Raw genomic sequence first — 22,852 nt, 5'->3', positions numbered from 1 at the left:
TCAACGGCCCATCTGGGAATGAAAATGCCCTCTGCACCCAGCCTTGCTCATGCCATGTCCAGTCTAACCAATAACCAAGCACGGCAAAAGCAGCCTGGACAAATCAAAGTATGGTCTGAAGCCAACATATGTCATAGTGCTTTTGAGGACATGTTTTTCTTTTGTTTTAGTGAAGCAAAATAAGCAAGCCCTTTTTTCCAAAACCAATCATCTTTCCTTGTGCAATTTTACATCAAACTATGCCTTTCAAAGGTTACCAAATAATTAAGTCTGTCCTTAAATATATAAATTCCAGTCAACTACCCATATTTTGTACTAGTTCTATTACTTGTTCACACCAGAGCTGAACCAAGCCAAATGAGAAGTTAGAATTTTGAGTTTATTCTCAAGTCATTACAGTGTTCAACCAATTTGACATTATAAAGATAACAGACGTAAAAGTAAACACTGGGAAGCACACGTACATTCCCATTCTGAAAGAAGACATATTATATATACAGGGGAAAAAATGCAGCAAATATTAAGGTATTCAAAGTAAATTTTTGACAATTCAGATGTGACATATTTACAAGAAAAGTATGTTTTAAAATAATTAAATAATTTTCATAGAATTATAAAAGTATTGAGATAAATATTAGGAGACCCTGATAATCACAAGAACATTTTCCTATGCTACTGAATACAAGGGTAGTTCTATAAAAAGTCCCAAAATAGAGCTAGTATTTTGCCACTATGAAATATATCAAATTACCAATACCAAAATATGCTAAAATGAACATGCAAATGTAGAAGCTGTACCAAAGAAAAAAGCATGAGGCTCCTGAATATTGCAAACTGTCTATACAAGATTTCTTAGGTGCATTCATGAAAAAGTAACTTTCAAAAGAGCCATTATAATGGATATATCAGCAGAAAACGTGGTATCTACTTCAAACCCTTCCATTCTACCATTTTCCAATGTAGCTGCAAAAAAGAAAAAAAACTGAAATATAGCTTTTCAAAGTTATTAGCTTATGAATAAAAAAAATGAGTGGTGCACTTTATGCATTTGGATTTTTAAACTGACTCCATGATAATTCCACTATAACAGATAGTAACCTCTGGACCCCACCACTGCAGAGGAAATCTCTCCCACTTCTCTCTCAAACAAGACGTCATCTTAGAAAACGCAAAGGAGAAACAGTGACACATATGAACTCAAAACAAAACAGTACAGTAAGATGGCAAAATATCGTAAAAATAGCAGCATGTGAAATTCAAGACTATTTTCTTAAAGCAAATGTTTAAAACTCAACCATTAAAAATGGTACTTCAAACTGATCTATTATGCAACACTTGAAACTAAGGGTTTTTAGAACGGTGCTGACGTTTACGATATCCCCATGATTAAATGTATACTCAAATTTGTGGTTTACAACATCTACATTACACAGGTAGGAGAATAAAAGCATTCTGGCATCTTGACCACGAGAAGCTATCTTATTTAGCACATTAAACTATGCTACTGAAAATTAATTTTATCCCAATGTTTAAAACCGATCATGTAGGACTTTTGAGAACATTAGTCCGACAATATTCTCCAACAAGATGAGAAGACACAGGTGCTTGAATAGAGGTTAATCAGTGACAAAAAGGGGAGGCTGCAATCATACGGCTAAGGGCAGTATGTCTTTACATATAAACTTGGGGTCTTTCATTGATCCAAATATAGAAATATGAACTATTTATAAAACCTCGATATGAAAATCAGATCTCCCAGAAACTTCATACCAAATCATTTTCACTGTTTCATGCTGCAAGTCCTAAGTTTTTTCAAATCCACATCCAAGACACAGTTGTGTGAGTTCTAATTTCCACCCCGTGCAGCCTACAACCCTAACAGGTCCAGTGATATCCTCTACGCAACACTTGCCACTCACCTTGAGATCCAGAGCATCAAAGATGGTTATCATTTCCAAATTGTCCACATCATAGTATAAATTTTACAGCACCACAGACATCATGATTTTAGATATCTTAGTCAGACAATATCTCATTCAATAATATTAACCAGTAAGAATATGTAAATACCAAACCTCTAATAGGAACTCTAAGTAGCATTTTAAAAACAACCAAAATAATTAATAAGCATTTTTAATGTTCTAAGTTGTTAAACATTTAAATTGTCAGATTCACTAGGGATAAATACCACACACATTTTCATCACCCAAAAGAGAGCACACAGAGCTTCAGACAGTTTGATACTGAAACACTTCGGTTTTTTTCTTGCGTTCTTTTGTCTTTTTTTTGTTTTTTTTTTTTAAAGACATTACATTTAGTTTGGCCACTCCCTGGATTCTTGGTTTACCAGCTTATAAAGAGTACATCAAAGAGGCAGTATAATATATGTATTAAAAACCGTTTCATCCCCTACCATCTTTGGCTAGAAGGGCTGAGGAGGCAGGTGAAGCTCCACGCGCTTCAGTCTCACACATCGCTGACCGGAAGGCTCGCGTCATCCAAGTCCACTGGGTCACACTCTTTCTCCTGAGGGCCATTTTTACTTTGAGGTTTTAGCAGAGCTTGTTCAGTCACTTTGGAAGCGGGTTCTCTTGGAGAGACAGTCTGGACCTTGAAGTTCCCTGGCTTGACCTTGGCAAGAGATTCGTAAAATCCTCGCTTCTCCATGGTAAAGCTTGAGACCAAAGAGTTGCTGTGAGAGGCTGTGGAATGTGAGGCGGTGGCTGCTGCACTGGCAGAGCGGAGCGCGGGTTTGGGTTCGGAAGGCCAGCTGGAATGCTCCTGCAAAGAGGAGTGCTGGTCAGACGCGGTCAAACACGAACGGCAAAGTTAGTAACTCAGTGTGAGACTTTCTTCTCTGAAAAACAAACAACACGCACACGCGCACACGCACACCCACACGCGCGCAGAGCAGAAGCATGAGCCATGCAGCATACATGTGCAAGTTCTTTCCCAAAGCAATGCATTTTTAGGAGTGAGGTTAAAGCCATGACAGTCAACAACCATTTCCACTAAGAAACCAGTTCTGTCACCAAAGCTTTGCCACTTGAAGACTCAGTCAGCCTCCCCTGGAATGCAGTGCTCCCACTGCAACCGAACTGTGTTTGAAAGGGGGCCCACCGGCTCTGCCATTCTATTTAATAAAGAGAATCTTCTCAATCAACATAGGAATCCTCCCACATATTGTAGGAAGATAAAAAAATAAAAATGCAGACTATAAAAAGGAAAGGCCATATTTCTTTAATAAGTGGAACTCACTGTTTTTCAAACCTACGATTTTATCTGGCAGTCTGACAAACTTCGTTTTTCATCCCTGAATTTCGCTGCAACTAGTAATAGCACAGTCTTTTCACTGTTCCTTTCATTGCATTTATTTAGTTTGGAATATGTCATACACTCATATGGTTAAAGATTTTAAAGGTAGCAAAGGGTACGTATTTAATCATTTATTAAAACTGTGGTGAAATAACTATCAGCTGTGAATCTTAATTTCAATTTGCTTCTAACTAAAGATATCCTTAATATGACCATTCCAAATGCACTGCCATACAGTTCCTGTCCTGCTGCGCTGACGTACGATACCAGTGGCTTTGAAAACAAAGTAGCTACAAACTGACAAAACACTACAGATTCCCAGGAGCTGGCTACATTTCACCTGAGATTTAAAATGCCATGCAATCTACAGTAATGTAGGGTTTATCCAATGTATATGCATGCATGAGTCTGCATATATTATTAGAACAAGGGTGCAGTTAAGTGGTGTAGTATAAAAAATTTCAAAATACATAAAATATAGAAGTTGAAACTTGTGGCAATTCAGTAAATTAATTTAGAAGACAGCTTAATGTGACTTTTTCAATTAGTAAGGTTCCAGTTTTTTTCATGATTTATCTTTTTCATTGTTGTTTAAATATACATATCCAACCGGATGACTGTAGTGAAATAGTTTGCGTTAGTGTTGACAGTCAGTTACGGTAACTGCAAAAGGCAGTTTGGTTAACTCAACTTTCTATGATCAGTTGTAAGTAGTGAGTGAGTCCGGGCCCTCTAGTAAGAAGGCACGTTTGCGTGAGAGCCCACATACGTGCTGCATTCACCAGTTCTTGATGTATACCTCTGTATACAAGGATTCGACAGCCTTCTGGCCTGCCGCATCTGGAACACAGTGCAAAGCTAAGATTAGAGTTAACCTATACTGGGGAGAGGGAGGAAAAGAGAAAGTTCTGCTGACAGTTACAGCTAGAGAGTCCACTTTGCCCCCACCACAAAGCACAAAACACAAGTGCCCTTCTCCAATTTCTCCTCTTCCCAACAGACACTGTTTTTGCAGAGAGTCTCATACTTAGCTGCTGAAAAGGTCACATAAAACACAGTTACAAAATTAATACCTATGAAAGTGACTTCTAAGATATTCCAAAAAGGATATAAGGAGAGTAATTTAAGAAGTGAGAAACATGGATTTGTATTTACTTATCTTAGTTATCACTACCAGGAAACTATGAAAAGACAGAATTATACCAGAAAAATACTAAAAGTGCAGAATATCTGGCATTAACAACAAATCTGTAGAAGGTAATAAAGGCTTTCATGCTACATGTTAAACTACATTCTGCAGACAGAAGTGCTACATTTCCAGACACTTAAAAATTTTTTTTTTCTCGGGATGCCTGGGTGGCTCAGTTGGTTAAGCGTCTACCTTTGGCTCAGGTCATGATCCCGGGGGTCCTGGGATCAAGTCCCACATCGGGTTCCTTGCTCAGTGGGGAGCCTGCTTCTCCCTATGCCTGCCGTACCGCCCCTGCTTGTGCTCTCTCTGACAAATAAATAAAATCTTTAAAAGAATTTTTTTTTCTATTCCTCAGTAGAATTTGTATTTTTGGATGAGAGACCAGTGACCAAGGTATTCTAAAGCCAAATCTTATTCCTATGATGTTCTTGAACATGATAAATTAAAAACATTTTTCTTGTTATTTCTGAAAATGTTTAACATTTCAATTTTATTATCATATTACCACAAAGACAATTATGATAGTGAAAAACAGCGCATTTTTAAATCACCCTACAAGAAAATGAAAATGAGAACATGCGATGGAAAATAGTGGCTGAGAACAGGAAATCGTATTAAATCAAAGTCCAGCTGCTCAAGGTCTTAGGGCACTAGTAAGTCAAAAAATCCTTAACTGAAATTAGAGGGAGTAAAGAGGAAACTGAGGCTTTCAGCAAACTCTGTAATGCTACAACCTCAGGTGCTTTACAGGATTAGGCCACTTCCCATACTAAGAATCTGTCCAGTTGTAACAAATCTAGACCTAGTGACAAGTAAGAACTCCTAAAACAAAGCAAGGAAACGTTCATTCTTTAGTTGCCCTGCTTGTGCATTTAAGACAATACAATGCACAGAAAGTTACGTATACATAACACTACAAGGAAGCATTAAATTAGAAATGCATTATTTTTTTGCAAGTCCAATTGGTACGAAAGTCAACATGCAAATAAATCTCAATACAGAGAGAAACCAGAAGGATTAGGGGGAGAGGAAAGAAAAGAACTCGACAGGATGGGGGGGCCCTAGGGAGTATCACCCCAGAGAACAGGAAACATACAGAAGATGCTGATCGGCCAGGCCCCCGCTGTGCTACAATGGCACCAGAGACCGCTTTAATCCAACTGTGCATCTCCTCAGGACTATCAGCCTAAGGGAGAGAAAGGACTCATTCAGTCAGTTTGTCCTCAAAATCAGCTCCTATGTCTACAGATTCAGTGTATTCATTTTGGTAAATTACAGGGTCAACAACAAAATCATTCCAAGGCAATGGTTTCCAGAAAATTTTAGAAATCACTTTTTTAAAGCCAGGTTTTGCAGGTAAGTTATTAGAGACAAAAGTTGGAGACCTGATAATTTAAGACCAGACACACCAAAAAGTGTCAATATCAATACTTATGGAGAGAAAATGAGAGGGAGAAGTCAAAGTCAAACCTCACTTTGCTCTATCTACGGCTATATTGTCTGAATCTATTACAAGAGTATTTATGTAATTGTGTAGTTAAAAAACATTTTGACATCATTTTATATATTATTTTTCTAGAAATCTTTTCTGGTACTAACTAAATACGGAAAGAAATACTGGTAGTCATATTCCAAAGTATCATTATTCCTTGATAGGACCTTGCCTTCCAATGTGAATTTAAAACTTTACTATGACTTTAAATCCAATTAAACAGGACCTAAGAGGGGTGTAGAGATGTGCCCTTCACTTGTGTTCAAAGATTTTAAGTTACATCATGTTCTTTCGAACAAATGATTATAACAAGGACTTTTAAAGGAAAAACTCAAAGCAGGCAAAGGTAAAGCACAAATCTAGAAATAAATTTGGCAAAAAAGGGGGTTTAAAAAGGTTTATGCTCTGATAGTTATTCCTGATCTAGAAACTTAACCTAAAGAAGAAATCCAGGCAAACTTAAGCACAAAAATATTCACCACATTGTTTATCATAGTAAATGTACAAAAACTATGTGAATGATCAGTTACAGAGGAGCAGAGAAACAGTTTAACTGCGGAGCATTCATACAATAGAGTATGGTGCAGTTGTAAAAGTTTTTACAGAATTTTTAATGATGTGGGAAAAAAAGACTATAATATATTCAACAGAATATATCACTGTGTACTTCATATGACCCCACTTGTTATAAAAATATATGCCTTTAAAAAGGCACTAAAATAAGAATGGTTTCCTGAATGTGGGATTTAGTATGTTTTATACCCTTTTCTTCATATTTTTCTATATTTTCCAAATTTTATGCAATAATCATATGCAACTTTCATAAAACAAAAACGTTCTTAAAAAAAAAACCTTTCACTCTAATTTGCTGTGTAAGTAAAAAGTGTATTTTAAACTTAAATACATGATGCCTATCTACCACCAGTGTGATCTACTGTCTATTTTTATTATGGGTATTTTAGACCCCGTTTCTAAAATTACCAAAAATGATACAATCAAAATTCTAAAATATGTGCAAAAATAATCCAAATTGAAAGTTAGCATCTAAGTTAAAACAGCATTTCCCTTCCCACAAATTACTACTTAATTCTATTCTGCCAATTCAGAACAAGGAGTACCCCTATTTGCTGAACATATGACCTACCAATAATTTTATATATAACATTTTTTAAAGTTGCGAATTACAGTTGTCATGTTTTTCTTTTCTTATTCACATAAGCAACAAGTTTGTTTATATTTATTTCACCTCTAAAATTATTAATCTCTTGGTAGGAGGATCTATAATCTCCAAAGAAGTATCTCACCTGCACATAGAAAGTTCGAGACGATGTTACAATTTCAAAGAGATTGTCCCTCATCATTATGTCACTGTCAACAAAAACAAACGTCCAATTGCACGTAAGTAGCAGTTGTTGGATAGTGTTTCTTTCACTTGTTTATCTAACACCAAATATATGTCAACAAGAAAATAAATAGAGATAAAATACTGGTGCAATCTAGCAAAACCAAATTAGCATATTTTTCAATTTATTCTTGTACTAAATTTTATATATTTTATATAGTTATATACATTTTTAAAAAGATTCATAAAAAGTTTAAAATTCAAAGTTTTCAACTGCTAATAAATCAGTCTGCTCAAAGAAACACTGGCACAGTTAACACATTTTCTTATAAAGCCCTATTCTGTAGCAACTTCCAAATACTAAAATTAATAATACATCAATCTGTCAATATGATAGAAGTTAATATTAAAATTTTTCCTTCCCATTAATAAGCTTAGGGATTGCTTAACTTTTAGTTTTCAAATGAAACAAAAAAATATCTCAATACTTTAATCTGAGGATTTTGTAAGTTTGAGCATATCCCAACTATGAAGAATTAAAAATAACACTAGAAATAACACAGAAAAATATCATCTGTACACATCAATCAAACTAAGGCACTTCTGAGTATCACTGAGTTGTGCCAGGCACTAAGAGAGCTGGTGCTTACCTCTGCTTACATTCCTGGACTTTATGAACCTCTTTAAGTGGTATTACACGGAGGGGTTCTTTTTCCTGGCAAAAAAGCAACAGATACATGAGGTATATTCTTAAAATCCTTTTTAGATTTAGTTGTCTTACTTGGAGATCTGTATGAAAACTGTGCTTCTCTCTTGAAGCACATCTAAAACCTAAATCTACCTTCCTGAACCATCCAACATCAGAATAGCTCAGATACTAGACCAGAGTAGCAAATACTCAGCTTCTTTGAATTACATTTCTCATTTAAAGAATATCATTTTTATATGAATACATTATTTTAACAAGCACAGTTTATTGAACATTTACTAAGTGCCAGGGCATCTTGCTAGTTTTTAAACATATTACTTCACGTAAACTTTCCACAACCCCACAATGTATGCACTACTATTCACCTGAGGAAACTTAAGCCTCACACATTAAGTACCTCATTTAAAATTACAAACTAGATACAAGACACAACTAGTTCCTAATAGCATATTTATACTATGCATTCCATGAGATACTATATGCCGTATTTCACTGAATATCACACCATAAGATTAAGACATACCATTATTTGATGCAGCACTAAGAAAAAACTAAACCATGCCAGACACTTTAAAAAAAAAAATCACAGATCTTTAAGTTTTACAAAATAGTTCATTCTAAAATAATTTTAGGGTGCCTGGGTGGCTCAGTCATTAGCGTCTGCCTTCGGCTCAGGTCATGATCTCCTCTAAAGGGGGGCGGGAGGAGATTGTAAGAAGAATTAAGTCTGTAAAAGGGTCCTGGGATCGAGCCCCGCATCGGGCTCCCTGCTCAGCAGGAAGCCTGCTTCTCCCTCTCCCACTCCCCCTGCTTGTGTTCCTGCTCTCACTCTCTGTCAAATAAATAAATAAAATCTTAGAAAAAAAATTAAAATAATTTTAGACTATAAAAGGCTTACAAAAATAGTATAAAGAATTTCTGTATACGTTGTACCCTGTTTTCCAAGATGTTAAAATTTTACGTTTGCTACACCATTCTGTTTGTGTTCATATATGCGACAATGGTGTTTGTGTATATACCTTTCCTGAAATGTCTGAAGGCAAGTCATAGACAGGATGCACTTTACTACTAAATACTTTGGTGCGTACTTCCTAAAACAAGAGCGTTCTCTTATATAACCCCGGTACAATTACGAGAACCAGAAACTCCATACTGCTGCAATACTGTTATCTAATCTACAGACCATCTTCAGAGCTCATTAACTGCCCAGCAGTATCCTTGACAGAAACAGGAAAACTATGGCTTTTCTGCTCCAGGGTTCAATTTGAATCAGACCTTGTACTTAGCGGTCATGTCTCTTCGTGTCCTTGATCGTGGAAGAGTTCTGCTGTCTTTTTTTCTCTTTCACAACCTTTAGAGTTTTCCAGAGTCCAGGCCAGTTATTTTGTACAACGTCACTTGATTTGGGCTTGTCTGACGTTAACCATGCTTGGATTCAAGCTGTACAGTTTTGGTGGGAAACCGCAGATAAGCTTATTCTTCTCATCCCATCATTCTCAGGGAGTTCATGAGAGTGGTGTGTCCCATTATGAGGCCGTTAACCCTCGTGTCTTACTGTCATGTTCGCCAGTAACTAGAAAGTTACCTTCTTCTCCTTTGTCGTTATTATCTTGTGGGAAGATACTTGGAGCCTATGGAATACCCAGTTTCCCTTCATTGTTTTGCCCATTAGTTTTATCAAACTTGGAGGATTCTTGCCTGAAACCATTACTGTAGTAGCTGCCGAATGATGATTTTATTTTCCCTAACCCCATCAATTCATCTACATATATTAGCTGGAATTTTGCTCTAAGGAAATGCTTTTCCTTCCATTTACTTCTTTGATTCTCTGGGTTGTAATCCATTACTATCATTGTTTAGTTAGGTGCTCAAACTGTATGAGTTTTGGGCACTGGGAGCCCCTGCAAGCTGGGTATGCGTCCTTTTGTCATGTCCCCATCATTCTCTGAGCCACTTCCTTATTTTGTGTCACAACTAGCTCTTCCGGGCTCAGCTCGTCCTATCCCTGCCCCACCTCTGGAATGTGCCATCTCTCCAAGGTTCCACATTCCTTTTGTTAGAGAATAGCATTTATACTTGTTTTGAGGGGAGAGGACAGCCCATCTCTTCACTCAACCATGGCTTTCTCATGATAGATGAGAAGTAGTGCTTCTGTGAGGTTTTAACTTGTGCTTCTCTAATTACAAGTGATGCTGAATATCTTATATATGTTTAAAGGCCATTTAAATTTCTTTGTAAATGAACTGTCTATTCATGTCTTTTACTCCTTTTTCTACCAGATATTTTCCCCATTGGTTTTCTCTCTCTGTAAACTTTGAGCCAACCACAAACTTAGACAAAGGCTGAAAACACAGCACAAAGGCCTGACTTTCCCAAACCATTTCAGAGTGAGTAGCTGACCTGGCCCCCACTGCCCTTCAATTTAGAGAGTATTTCCCACAAAGACATCCTCTTATCACAAGACGACCATTGAAATCAGGGGAGTGTCCCCCAAATGTCCTTTACTAAAACAAAAGAATTCAGCTCAGAATCACAGACTGCATTTAACTCATCATATCTTTCTGGACTCCCACAGACTTGACTCTACTGAAGACTCCAGGGCAGTTACTCTGGAGAACCTCCCTGATGTGGGTATGTCTGATCCTCCCTGAAGATTAGATTCAGGTTAGGCATCTTTGGCAGGAACATCACAGAAATGGGGCAACAACTTTCTCAAGCTATCCTGTCAGGTGGTAAATAATTTCAATTCATCTCACCACTGCTGAAGTCCACTCCAATCATCTGATCACCTGATTAGAGTGGTGTCTGACAGCAGTAATTCTATCACTGTAAAGCTGCTATTTCCCTTTTTGTACTTAATGTGTATTTTGGAGATAAGGACTTTGAAGCTTTGTGATCTCTGGTTCCTTATCATCCATACGTATGTACACTTATGCATTCACTCATTTATATCTATGTGGGTTCATGGATTCCTACTTTATTCAAAGGGCAATAATCTGTTACCATCATTACTTTTTTTGATACTCAAAATGCCCCCAATATGGTAAGGTGGAATGTTTTCAAGTTGGATTCTGGGTCCTTCTGACATGTCCCTAGCATTCTACGAGCACTTGTTTTCAAGACATCCCAGGCTTAGGTTCTGGTCATTTCTCCTGTCTCAAGCTTTGGAATCTTGCCATTTCTCCACAAGCCTAGGTTTCTTTCAGTGGAAAATGGTGGGGGTTTTTTTTTCAGTTGCACAGAGGTACAAAGTATATTAGATGCATATATGTGTAAGCACATGAATACATTTTTAATTCTACATCTATCTGTATATGTTAAATGTTCACATCAATTCCAATCTAATATAAAAGTTTTCCCCTTTTCCATATTTATTATTCCCTTTTTTGACAGAAACTTGGCTTTTAATAGATTTCCTTATTTTATTAATAAGTACGTATGTCAACATTCTCCCATCTCTGCCACCACCCTCTTCCCAGTGTGGATGTGCTCTTCTCCCTCTTCCATGTTGGGCTAACCCCCCAAGAGGATGGCCTCCTCATCCTTCTTGGGCTCTGACTGCCCACACCAGGCTACTGTGGCTCCTTCTGCCCCTGGCCCACCACATGAACACCTACATGGATCTGCCTCAGCTAGAAACTGTAGGTCTGAACTGTTTGGGACTGATGGGAGGAAAAGAGGGCAGAGAGTAAGGAAGGACCCGCTCAATTTTTAAGATTCTTTAGGGATATTAATGTTTTCTCTCTGATATATATTACAAATATTTTCTCCAGTTTTTCAGTTGTACACTTAAATCCTTCACACCTACTAAAAAAGTTTTAACGCCTCATCTTTTAAAAATACATACTAAAATAATTACAGAGAAAATAGTATGTCTAGGATTTACTTCAAAATATGAAGGGAGAGTGGGTGGTGGTACCTAAGAAACAAAACTAGCCATGTGTTGATAATTATAAAATCTGTGTGAAGAATAGATAGGGGTTCAGAACACTATTTTTTGTTTAAACTTTTAGATGGTCAAAAGGTTTTCTAAAGAGCCCCTATACACGCTAAGCATCAATTTTTATCATCTATCATTCTTGAGCCTATGTAGGTAAGTAAGCAAAATTAACTGGCTAAGATTTTTTAAAACTTCACATTCAGATTTCAGCTCTTCTGAATCAGTTTTTGACTCAGAGCCATCAATGTCTACGTTTCTCACTCCATACCATTCTCTGTGTCTTTAAGAGCACTGGGGATGCAGCATTTCTTAAGAACGCCCCACTGTATCCCTGAGATTTTCTTCAGAGCTGTCAGCACCCTCTCTGCAGGATCTGGTGCTGGTGTTTTGCAGACCTTACCCAAGGGGCTGTGCGCACGCGAGCAATGCCAACTGCCGCACAGCTGCTGCCCGACCACCCCCACCCCGCAGCAACTCGAACACACCCCGAGATTTCAGAAACCTTAAATGTGGGGGAAATGCACACCTTAGTTACTGATTAAGGTAAATAATTATAAATATATTTACAGATTCCAGCCTTATCTGTGTTCATTATAAATGCTTAACACATTCCTGCGTATGCATGGCATCACTTCCCTCCCTCATCTGTTCAGTATTCTTTCATCTCAAATTTTATAGCATCATGGCTACATGCAGGTTTTCAAAATTTAGTAAATGTTTCCATAATAGTTCTTGTCTCGTTACCTCTTCCCAAGAGTACTGCCATTAATTAAAAACAATGAATCAACCTACTAACCACGTGTAGCCTTCTGAGACAAGTAACTACAATTTCCAGTTGAGGCTCTTACAATCTGATGTCTGAGCAAGGCTAAATACCCATGTTAAAATGGCTAGTCTTGCTATGCTAGGCCAATTTTCATTCATTCAAAAACACTTATTAATTATCTACCAAGTACCAGGTGCTATGTTCATAAAAAGGGTATAAAAGAGATCTTTGCTCTCAAGAAGCTCACATAAGTAACTGGTATAGACAAGTATGCATATAATTACAAAACACGGCAGGAGGTATTATGATAGACGTGGGCATTGGGCACCTCGGTAAGGAGAAGGCACTTAATCTAGAGTCTGGAAAGCTTCCCAGAAGAACAGACACCTAAGATGAACCTCAAAATATTCCTTTCCCATTCTCTAGTACTCTCCTGTCCAATACAGTACCACTAGCTATGTGTATTTAAATTAAAAACATATTAAAAACAACCAGTATTAATTACAGAATTAAATAAAGTCAGGCTCCTCTGTCACGGTAGTCGTCTTTTAAGCATTTATCAGCCACATGTAGCCAGTAAACCTGGCCAATGCGGATACAGACCATTTCCATCAGTGTAGAAAGTTCTACCGGATAGTGCTGTTTTAGTGCCTTCATTCAAATAAAGTATATGATCCCCATTCAAAGGTCCCATAAAACAGGAAGAGCCAGGATAGACATGTAAGGTTTAAAAAAGCATCCAAATTATCCAACAATCTGTTGCAGAACTCAGGCGTGAGAAGAATATTTTAAATAAGGATGTTATTCAAACAAGTAAAAGAGAGAATTTCAATCTTTGGTTCTACCTTCAGATAGGATAAAAAGGTCTTATATGAGGAAACTTAAAAAGTCAATCTGAAACAGGAAAAAAAATATCAAGAGAGAGCAGAGGAAAAAAAGTAGAAATACAGAGTTAAAATGTTGACTTTTACAGACTTAATTCTTCTTACAATCTCCTCCCGCCCCCCTTTAGAGGAAATCTGTAGACTAAGGAGTTCCAATATTTTTAATTCTTTCAAGGTGAAATGGCTCTGAAGATACGATCTTTTTATTTAAGATGTATTTACAAAATTACCATTAAAACATCACAACCAAATAAACTGAACTGTATGTACCTCTCAAAACCAGAATTATTTTAAAAATAGAAAACAGGACAAGAAACTACACACACACACACACACACACACACACACACACACACACACACACACTCTTAAAATCACCACAGTGTTAACACTCTTCTCAAACATTTTAAGGCAACATTTATGACAGAGCAACATACCAGTTCAGATTTGAAGTAGCCAATTGTGTTTTCATCCAATTGAAAATATCTTCTCTTCCAGTTTTTCATCTACCAGAGAAGAACACAGACATAAGACTTCTGTTTCTAAGAATGTCAAATGCTAACAACCGCTTAATTATTCTGATATGAGCCCACAATCAGAAATGTCAAGCACTGAAAAACCTCACTACCCTCCCTTGATGAGGAGATACATGAAACTTTATCTCTTTTGCTACTCAGGCCTTGAACTCCTAAGTCAACTTTGGTGGCTGGCTTTCAGCTTGTATCCTGTAATTTATAATACGGTTTCATATTTTTAATACTCTAAAAGTAAAAAAAAAAAAAGAAGCAGTTCCCCATCCCCAACACCACAAAGTAAATGCCATCAAGAGTTCAAGAGCAAGCACAGGAAATGTTATTAAACCACATTAAGTTCTGTAAGATCTGTAAAACGAAAGAATCTTTCTTCAGGTACTTTATACTTGGTAGTAAAGCGTCAAATATTTAGTAAGGTGAACCTACTTTGTACAAATACTTTTTGTCCCTGAAATAGTTTTCGTGAAAGCACTCCAGTATCTCTAAGGGTGTTATTTGGACTTGGGAGTAAAACAAAAAGAAAGAAATGTCTCCCTAAAAGCCCTAATTAACACAAGTGAGTCACTGCCTGATGAGACTTCTGACTTTACCCGTAGGCCTGCTACCATGAGACTCTCAGCCTTCCCCTTCATTTCCCTCAGCTTAAAGGTTAAAAGGCAAGAACTTTTCCATGGCTGACCTAAGCTAATGAGTTGCCAGAAAGCGATGTGAAGTCAAAGAGAACTGCCAGTAGAGTCTGAAGTATTTCTTTACTCAGAGAATTTTTTTTTTTTAATTTTCAAACTTTAAAGTTTATTTTCTCATGAAATTCTAACGATTTGGCTCACATACAGAGTGACAAACTTTGGAAAAGTACTTTGGAACCTCAGAAATACTGGTGAATTTACTTGCTCTTCCTACAATGTCCCACCATGGGTCTGGTTGGATGAGAGGATCTGGCTAACCCTTTAACAGCTCTTCCTAAGGACCAGGTGCTGTGCTAATACTATCTTAATTTACATCTTTCAAAAAAAAAAAAAAAAAAAACTCCAGATGGTAGGTTTTATAACCTAATTTTCCTAAAAAGAAACTGAGAGACTGAGAGGTTAAATAAGCTCAAGGTCACAGAGAATTCAACTGAGGTCAGCCCAACACCAAATGGAGTGAGTGAGCCTTCCCTGACCCCACACCCCTGCCCCCTCTTTTCCTGACAACTCCCTGCCAGCTAGAGCTCTCTTTCTCTGACCCACTCCCAAGGGAGGAAAAATCAATAGGAAAGCCTTCTGGGATAAACTGTTAGGAAAGCTCATGTAAAGTTAAAGGTCAGTGGTAATAAGCATTAGCTTATCCAGCCACTCACAGAACAATAAAATAACAGCACTGAGTTATGAACACAGAGTCACCCCTATTCTATCTCCTGACACCTCAGCACACTGGTCTCTCATTTTGGGTCTTTCAAAAAACAAAGCCAATGACTGGGAATGTTGAGAGTGCTAGCAGGGATGCATCCGTCATTATCACAGTTCATTATCACAGTACGTACCCTGTTACAGTACTCACCACTGCTCCTTGCTTTACACAATATCCAGCTTTGATGACTGCACTGTCTGGGGGTGGTTTAGGAGTAAAGTAGGGGAGATGGCTTTGTGACCGTTTCAAATTATTTCTGTCAATACTTTCACCACATTCATTTACTTCTTCTTTCTAAAATGAAGCAAATAAAGAAATTCTTTTCCTGCTTGTTTAGCTTCAAAGCACAGTTGTACTTCCTGTGTTATTCTAATAAAAAAAATCTTAGTTCAGTTAGGAACACAAATTTTGAAGAGTTTCCTAAATAATTTGAGATACTTAATCATAACACTCACATCAATGATAAAACCATAGATTTCCATTTCTCTTGTTTTGCCCCCAGTGTTTTTGGGGGGTAGAGGGTGAAGGGGGTGAACTTTTGATTTTGAAATAATTATATATTCACTAATACAGAAAGTTGTAAAAAAAAAAAAAAAATGTACAGAAGGTCCTATGTATCCTTCAACCAGTTCCCCCAACAGGGAAACTGTAACTACACTACATTATCAAAACTGACATTGGAACATCCCACAAGCCTTATCCAGATTTCACCAGTTTTATACGTACTCATTTGTCTCTGTGTCTGGATCATTCTATGCAATTCTGTCACATGCAGCTTTGTGTAAAACCACCACCACAACAACATACAGAAGCGTTCATCATTATAAGGCTCTCTTGGGCCACTCTTTAGAGTCCCTATGCCCAAACCCCTGGAAACCCCTAATTTGTTCTCCATCTTGATTATTCTGATATTCAGGCGATGCAATATAAATGGATCCTATAGTACGTGACCTTAGGAGATCAGCATCATTCTCGGGAGGCTCATCCAGGCAGCTCCCTGTATCACTAGTCTGTTCCTTCCACCTGCTGAGTAGCACTCATGGTCCGGACATACCATGGGCTGTTTAACCCTTTGCCTATTAAAGGGCATTTGAGTTGTTCCCCATTTTGGACCATTAGGAATAAAGGTGCTATGAACATTCGTGTACAGATTTATGTAAGCTAAGTCTCCATTTCTCTGAGAGCAATGCCTAGGAGTATATATGCTGGATTGTATAATAATCACAAGTTTAATTTAATAAAAAACTGCCATATTGTTTTTCAGAGTGGCCATACTTGTACATTCCCACCAGCAATGTACGAGTGATGCAGTTTCTCTTCATCCTTGTCAGCAGTCAGCATTTGTGTTATTATCTGAGTCATTCTGAGAGGTGTGCGGTAATATCTCACTGCAGTCTTAATTTGCATTTCCCTACTTACTAATGACAGTGAGGAGCCTTTCTAGAGCCTCTCTGCCACATGTGTATCTTTTATCTTTTGGTGAAATCTCTGTTCATGAATTCTGCCCATTTCCTAATTGGATTATTTTTTCACTGCTGAGTTTTGATAGTTCCTTATATGTTCTAGATACAAGTGCCTTGTTGAATATGTGGTTTGCAAATATTTCCTCTTAGTGTGTAGCTTTTCCTTTCATCCTCTTAACATTTTCAATTTTGATGAGGTCCAATTTATCAATTTTTCCTTTTATGGACTATGGTTTTGATGTCAAGTATAAAAACTCTTTGCCAGCAGATTTTCTCCTTGCTCTTAGAATCTAAAAGTTCTGCAAGGTTTGCTTTTTTTGTTTTGTTTTTTTACCTGCCAAATCCAGTGCTTTTAAAAAAAGATGTAACTACACTCATGTTTTCATGGTCCCCAAAGCACTGGCTTCTGATTATTTATAACATGCAACATATTATAATCTAGAATCCCACAAATCAACCAAACATGTATTTTGAAGAACTCCTAAATTTCAAGAGAAAAACTAATACTCAAGTTTTATCTTGAGGAATTTTCAACCTGTTATACATTTAGACAGGTCAACAGCATGAATTATGTACTTAAATTCTGTAATCCCAGCACTAACTGCTACTAACCCAATAGTAACTGAATAAATTAATCAAGCAAATGAGATTTGTCATTTTCTTGATAATATAGCAATTAAATGTTTTTATAATGAGTAAATACCTCTTTATAAATTTAAAAAGCTACATTACAAAATGACAAAGTAAAAAAAATTCTTTGGGATCTTTTTAGTATGGCAGCTGCTATGGAATCTTAGAACCTACTGAATAATCTACACCAAAATTAAAACACAACGAAATCTTAATTCTGTATAAAATTAAAACAGCCAGAGATATAAACTACTATCTTAATACAACTACAGACAAGTTGTCTTACTGCTTATATCAGCACAAGACGTAAGACAGGTGAAAGCAGCTTAGTCTAGTTCTAACTTAACCAGAAGTCTTACAGGTTAAATCATTACTTTTTTAAAAAGTACACACACATACACACATACACACACACACACACACACACACACACACACACACACTACTAGCTTATACTTTTATCCAACTCTGGTGAAAAACGTAAGCTCCCACTAGAGCGTGGATTTTTTTTCATTAATATACCCTTCATTTAGAATCCAGAAAGCACTAATTAGTTAATTAATGTGTTAAGATTCTCCACTATCACCCTTCTCTGACAGAAGACCTGAAAAATATGGTGCATAAAAGGATTTAAAAGATTAATAAAGTACCAAAGTCCTCTCAGTCCAAACAGTCACACAGACAAGGAAAGTGCCCAACACTGGCAACAGGAATCCATTACCTCAAGACCCACAGTTTCTCAATAGCTGGTAATTCAATTTGCATTACAAACTAATTCACTCAATAGCAACACGAGAAATTTAAGCTTAGTCAAAAGTTTTAATTTCATTCAAAATTTTTTTATAAATTTATATTTTTCGTAACACCCAAATAAGATATGACTTAGCAGATTAGCACTTTTGTGATAGAACGGAATCAAAACTCCAGTTCTGTGTGGCTCACCTAGGTCAGGTTGCAGAAAAACATGTTTAAAAAATTACACATATTTGCATTCTTTGATTTGGCATTTTATTCTAGGACTTTATCCTTTAAAAAACTATTCTCCATGTCTCTAAAGTTTATGCTACAAGAATCTCATCACAGCATTTATGGATAATGGAAAATATATACCTATTGGTCTCTGTCCCGGTTCCAGGCACACAGCTCCTAAGGCCCTTGTAAATTCCTAAATGATAAGCACTAAGGGCATCTCTTGTTCTAATTCAGTGACTCTGGGTGGGGTCCTGGGTGCGGGCGGGTCACCAGAAAGACCAGGTCATGACTAGAAGCTTGGGACTTTCAGACCCACCTGCCATTCTCCAGAGAGAGGAGAGGGGCTGGAAACAGTTGATCATGCCTATATGATGAAGCCTCTATAAGAATCCAAAAGTACAGGGTTCAGAGAGCTTCTGGGTTGGTGAACACTTGGGAGGTGCTGGGAGAGTCCCAGAGAGGGCACAGAACCTTCACGCCCTTCTGGATGTTCATGTGCGTCCTTCATTATATCCTTTTATAACCAGTAAATAGCAAATAAACTGTTTTCTTCTGTTCTGGGAGCCACTCGAGAAATTAATCAAATCTGAGGACGAAGTCATGGGAACCTCCATAGAGCCCATCGGTCAGAAGCAGAGGTAACAACCTGGACTTTCAACTGGCATCTGAAAGGATGTAGGGGCAGTCTTGGAGGACTGAACCCTTAACCTGTGGGATCCAGCTGGGCTGTCAGAATTGACTTAAACTGTAGGACACCCAGCCAGTGTCGCAGAACCCCACACCTCTGACGTCAGCAGCATATGTGTGTGGTAGTGTGGGGGAGGAAGAGTGGGTTTTTCCTACTCATACTGTTTACAAAAGGAAAAGGAACTCTGTCCAACAACAGAGGACTTGTAAACTATGGTAAATTCATGGCAAAATGACTAGTCATTAAAAATGATGTAGATTAATTTTTAATGACTTGGAAAATGTTTAAGATATAAGTGAAAAAAGCTGTTTACAAAGTATCTCCATTTCTGGGGACAAAGTATAAAGAAGAAAGGCTCAGAGAAAATGTGAAAAGTGTTAAGTGTTGTGTATCTTTGATTTCCAAATGTTTCATAATAAACACACACTTTTGTGTGTGTGTTCTTATTTTGAAATAAGAAACTAATAGGAAGTTTTTAAAATTAATTAACTACTGTATTAATTCAGTAAAGATGTTCTATTTTATAACACAAAAATCATTACACAGTAAGTAAACCATCACGCAGTAGAATAACCAATGTATTACCTGAGTTGGGGTAATGATGGGCACGCCCCCAACAATGTCAGTTCTGTAAGACACTTGCTTCTTCCCACATTCACTCTGGCGACTTAAGTTATCAGAATGAGGCTGTGAGTCTGACTGCTTTGGTACCTAAAATAATACGTAAATGAATCATTTTGCAACCAGCATTATTTAGGAGACCCTCTTTTATCACAGAATATCCACCTAATCGTCTACTTATATATAACTGACAGACACAAAAATTACGTATAATGTGTGTGTACCCCTTTAAGTTCTCACACTCTTTCTGTTTCAGTGATACTTTACAATACAGCCACCATTTACTAAGTGTTTACTTGGGCAGGTACTACCTCATACCTTCTCCCACTTAATCCTCTGATCAACCCCATGCGTAGGGTGGTATCTCCACTCTTGCAATGAGAAAACAGAGGCTCAGGGGCATGAAGAAATGTAGATTTAGATCCTGACTGTACTGTGTTCTATTTAAGTTCGTGTAACTCTCTTCCACACTCAACCATTATACTATACTAAAACATGTTTAAAAAATTACACATATTTGCATTCTTTGATTTGGCATTTTATTCTAGGACTTTATCCTTTAAAAAACTATTCTCCATGTCTCTAAAGTTTATGCTACAAGAATCTCATCACAGCATTTATGGATAATGGAAAATATATACCTATTGGTCTCTGTCCCGGTTCCAGGCACACAGCTCCTAAGGCCCTTGTAAATTCCTAAATGATAAGCACTATGATGTTATCTCTCCCTATCCTCCATTGCTGCCCAGGATTCTGCAGCACCCCTGAGGACAGGGATCATGGCAAATCCATCTTTACTGGTGTCAGAACAGTCTACTACTGAAAACATAGTAAGTATTCAATAAATGTTGAAAGACTGACTCAGTGGATGAATCCAAAATCAGTAGGAAAAAAAGAATAAGATACTGAACATAAACTGGGAGTCAAAATGTTCAAAATAACTTAAAGCTTATTGGAAATTTTTAAAAGAAATTCCAATACTTGTATTAATGATAAATCACAAGTACCTCACTAAAGGGGAATCAAAGAATCAAAGGCATCATAAATGTTTCACATACATTTTAGCTTTTCTTATGTGGCCTAATCCGGAAACAAGGTACTTGGCAAAGCAATATTTCTGTCAAGAGACTGTCTATCTTTGAATTATAGATTTTTTTGGCTATGAATAAAATGTAATAAAATATGCTCGGCACTGATGTGATGTTGAGCATGATAGTTAATCTCTCTCCACTGATTTAAAGGGCATTTGAAGATCTTACAGTGTTTCAGAAACATTATGACAACTACTGCCAATAAGCACCATAGTTGTGATGTAAAAACATTTAAAATTAAATAACCTGCCTGCCCTACAGTTAATCCCTGTAACAGGGCGATGGCACAAGCTCCAGGGGACACTATTCACATTGCAGTCAAAGACCCAAACCATTTATTAGTATGATGGCAAAGCAGTGTGGTTTCTCAAGCTTTAACATTCATGAAGTACCAGCTAGGAACTTTATTAAAACCTTGATTCCCAGGCTGCACACCCAGAAATTCTGACTCGGTCAAGCCACGGTGGTGTGGACAAGGCTGCACTTTCAGCAGGAACTCCAGAGGCTTCTGAGGTGGGTGCTTCATAAACCAGCCTGAGAAACACTGCTGCCAGGCCTGTGCTCTCCCACCAGGTCTGGGGAAAAGCAGGTGGACAGTGGTGTCTGCAGACAAGGTTTTACGAAATATTGGACAAACATGCTCTATATGTGTCTAAGCTGATCTCAATCCACATAAATATAATTTATGGATATATACAACTTGTCTCTTGGGTGACTTCCACAACTCCTCTCTCCCCCCTACCTCTCCCTCCTGGAGATGCTTCCCCACAAGACTTTCTCCCCAGGCCTAAGGCCATACTTACACAAGGTAGGTCACTGGCAGGAACAAAAGTGAGGGAAACAGGAAGAGAAATGAACCCTGCCAGGGAATGCCTCCAGGAGTCTTCTAAGAGGCTGCACATTTTGGAGCTTTTTAAAGGCAACAGATAATGGCTAGAATTTTACTCGACAAGATTCACATGATGACATGACAGTGAAGGGGCTACAAAGGATGCTACACACCCAGAAACAATCTAAGGAAGCCTACTAATGTTCTGAATGAATAGCATCATGTATTTCAATTATGACAGACAAAATGGGGCCAAGTCATCCCATTAAGAACAGAACACAGCATTAGAAGAATTTTAAACCAGAGAGCTCAACTCACATTTCAACTGTATTAGGTGAAATGTGCTAGGAGGTGACCATACGAAGTTAGTCCTTCTTTTAAGAAGTTGAGCGTTTAGTTATATATATGGACATTTCCTAAGAAAAACCTTAAACACCAGCCTAAAAATACATTGAAATTTATACTGATTTTTCTATTTTTCTTCCAGAAATGATGGTATGTTAAAAATCCTAATCTATGCTGTTAAGCCCACTACTAATTTGTCCTGATAATAAAATAAAATGCTAAGTATGGCATAATTCCAATGCTAGAGCTCAATAATTAACTTAGAACTGTACTTTACAATAAAAATTAACTGTGTGGTGAGCACTGAGTAACGTGTGCAACTTTTGAATCAATATGTTGTACACCTGAAACTAATATATTAAACATTTCATATCAATTAAAAAAATAAACTGTAAACATTCTCCCAAAACAAGAAAAATCTAAGCAAACTACCTACAAATAATACTCTTAAAAATTCTGAATATTAGTCTAAATTCAGCCATTAAAATAAACATAATCTCAGGACAAAAAAACAACAAAACCAGCCAACTATTGAATGAGAATCAGAAAAATGACCTGGCCAGGCAGACAGCAAGTGTCAAAGACACTGGACATGCTTGCGCTCACTGCCCCTGGCTTTGCCCCTCTCCCGGGCTTTCTGTCTGTACTGTA

General features: G+C 37.4%; 1 protein-coding gene across 7 annotated transcripts in view; it reads right to left on the bottom strand.

The window, feature by feature from the left end:
• Positions 1-358: 358 nt before the first annotated feature.
• The window catches only part of PLEKHA1 (pleckstrin homology domain containing A1), a 59,026-nt gene continuing 36,532 nt past the window's right edge, over positions 359-22,852 (bottom strand). For 4 of the 7 annotated variants that reach the window (XM_027590238.1, XM_027590222.1, XM_027590233.2 and 1 more), the window contains 7 exons: positions 19,901-20,026; positions 15,713-15,856; positions 14,078-14,146; positions 7,992-8,056; positions 7,304-7,367; positions 5,604-5,693; positions 359-2,781 (listed from right to left, as the gene is read on the bottom strand). In XM_027590238.1, the coding sequence (XP_027446039.1) occupies positions 2,467-2,781; positions 5,604-5,693; positions 7,304-7,367; positions 7,992-8,056; positions 14,078-14,146; positions 15,713-15,856; positions 19,901-20,026 (873 nt within the window). In that variant the 3' untranslated portion in view covers positions 359-2,466. Of the gene's footprint in view, positions 2,782-4,084; positions 4,156-5,603; positions 5,694-7,303; positions 7,368-7,991; positions 8,057-14,077; positions 14,147-15,712; positions 15,857-19,900; positions 20,027-22,852 lie in introns of all 7 variants that reach the window. The other 3 variants (XM_027590243.1, XM_027590250.1, XM_027590256.1) reach the window with 3 other exon arrangements.

Source organism: Zalophus californianus, chromosome 15, assembly GCF_009762305.2.
Source record: "Zalophus californianus isolate mZalCal1 chromosome 15, mZalCal1.pri.v2, whole genome shotgun sequence".
Lineage (NCBI taxonomy): Eukaryota > Metazoa > Chordata > Mammalia > Carnivora > Otariidae > Zalophus > Zalophus californianus.
Note: the sequence above shows the minus strand (reverse complement) of the source record. Positions and strands in the feature narration are given on the sequence as shown.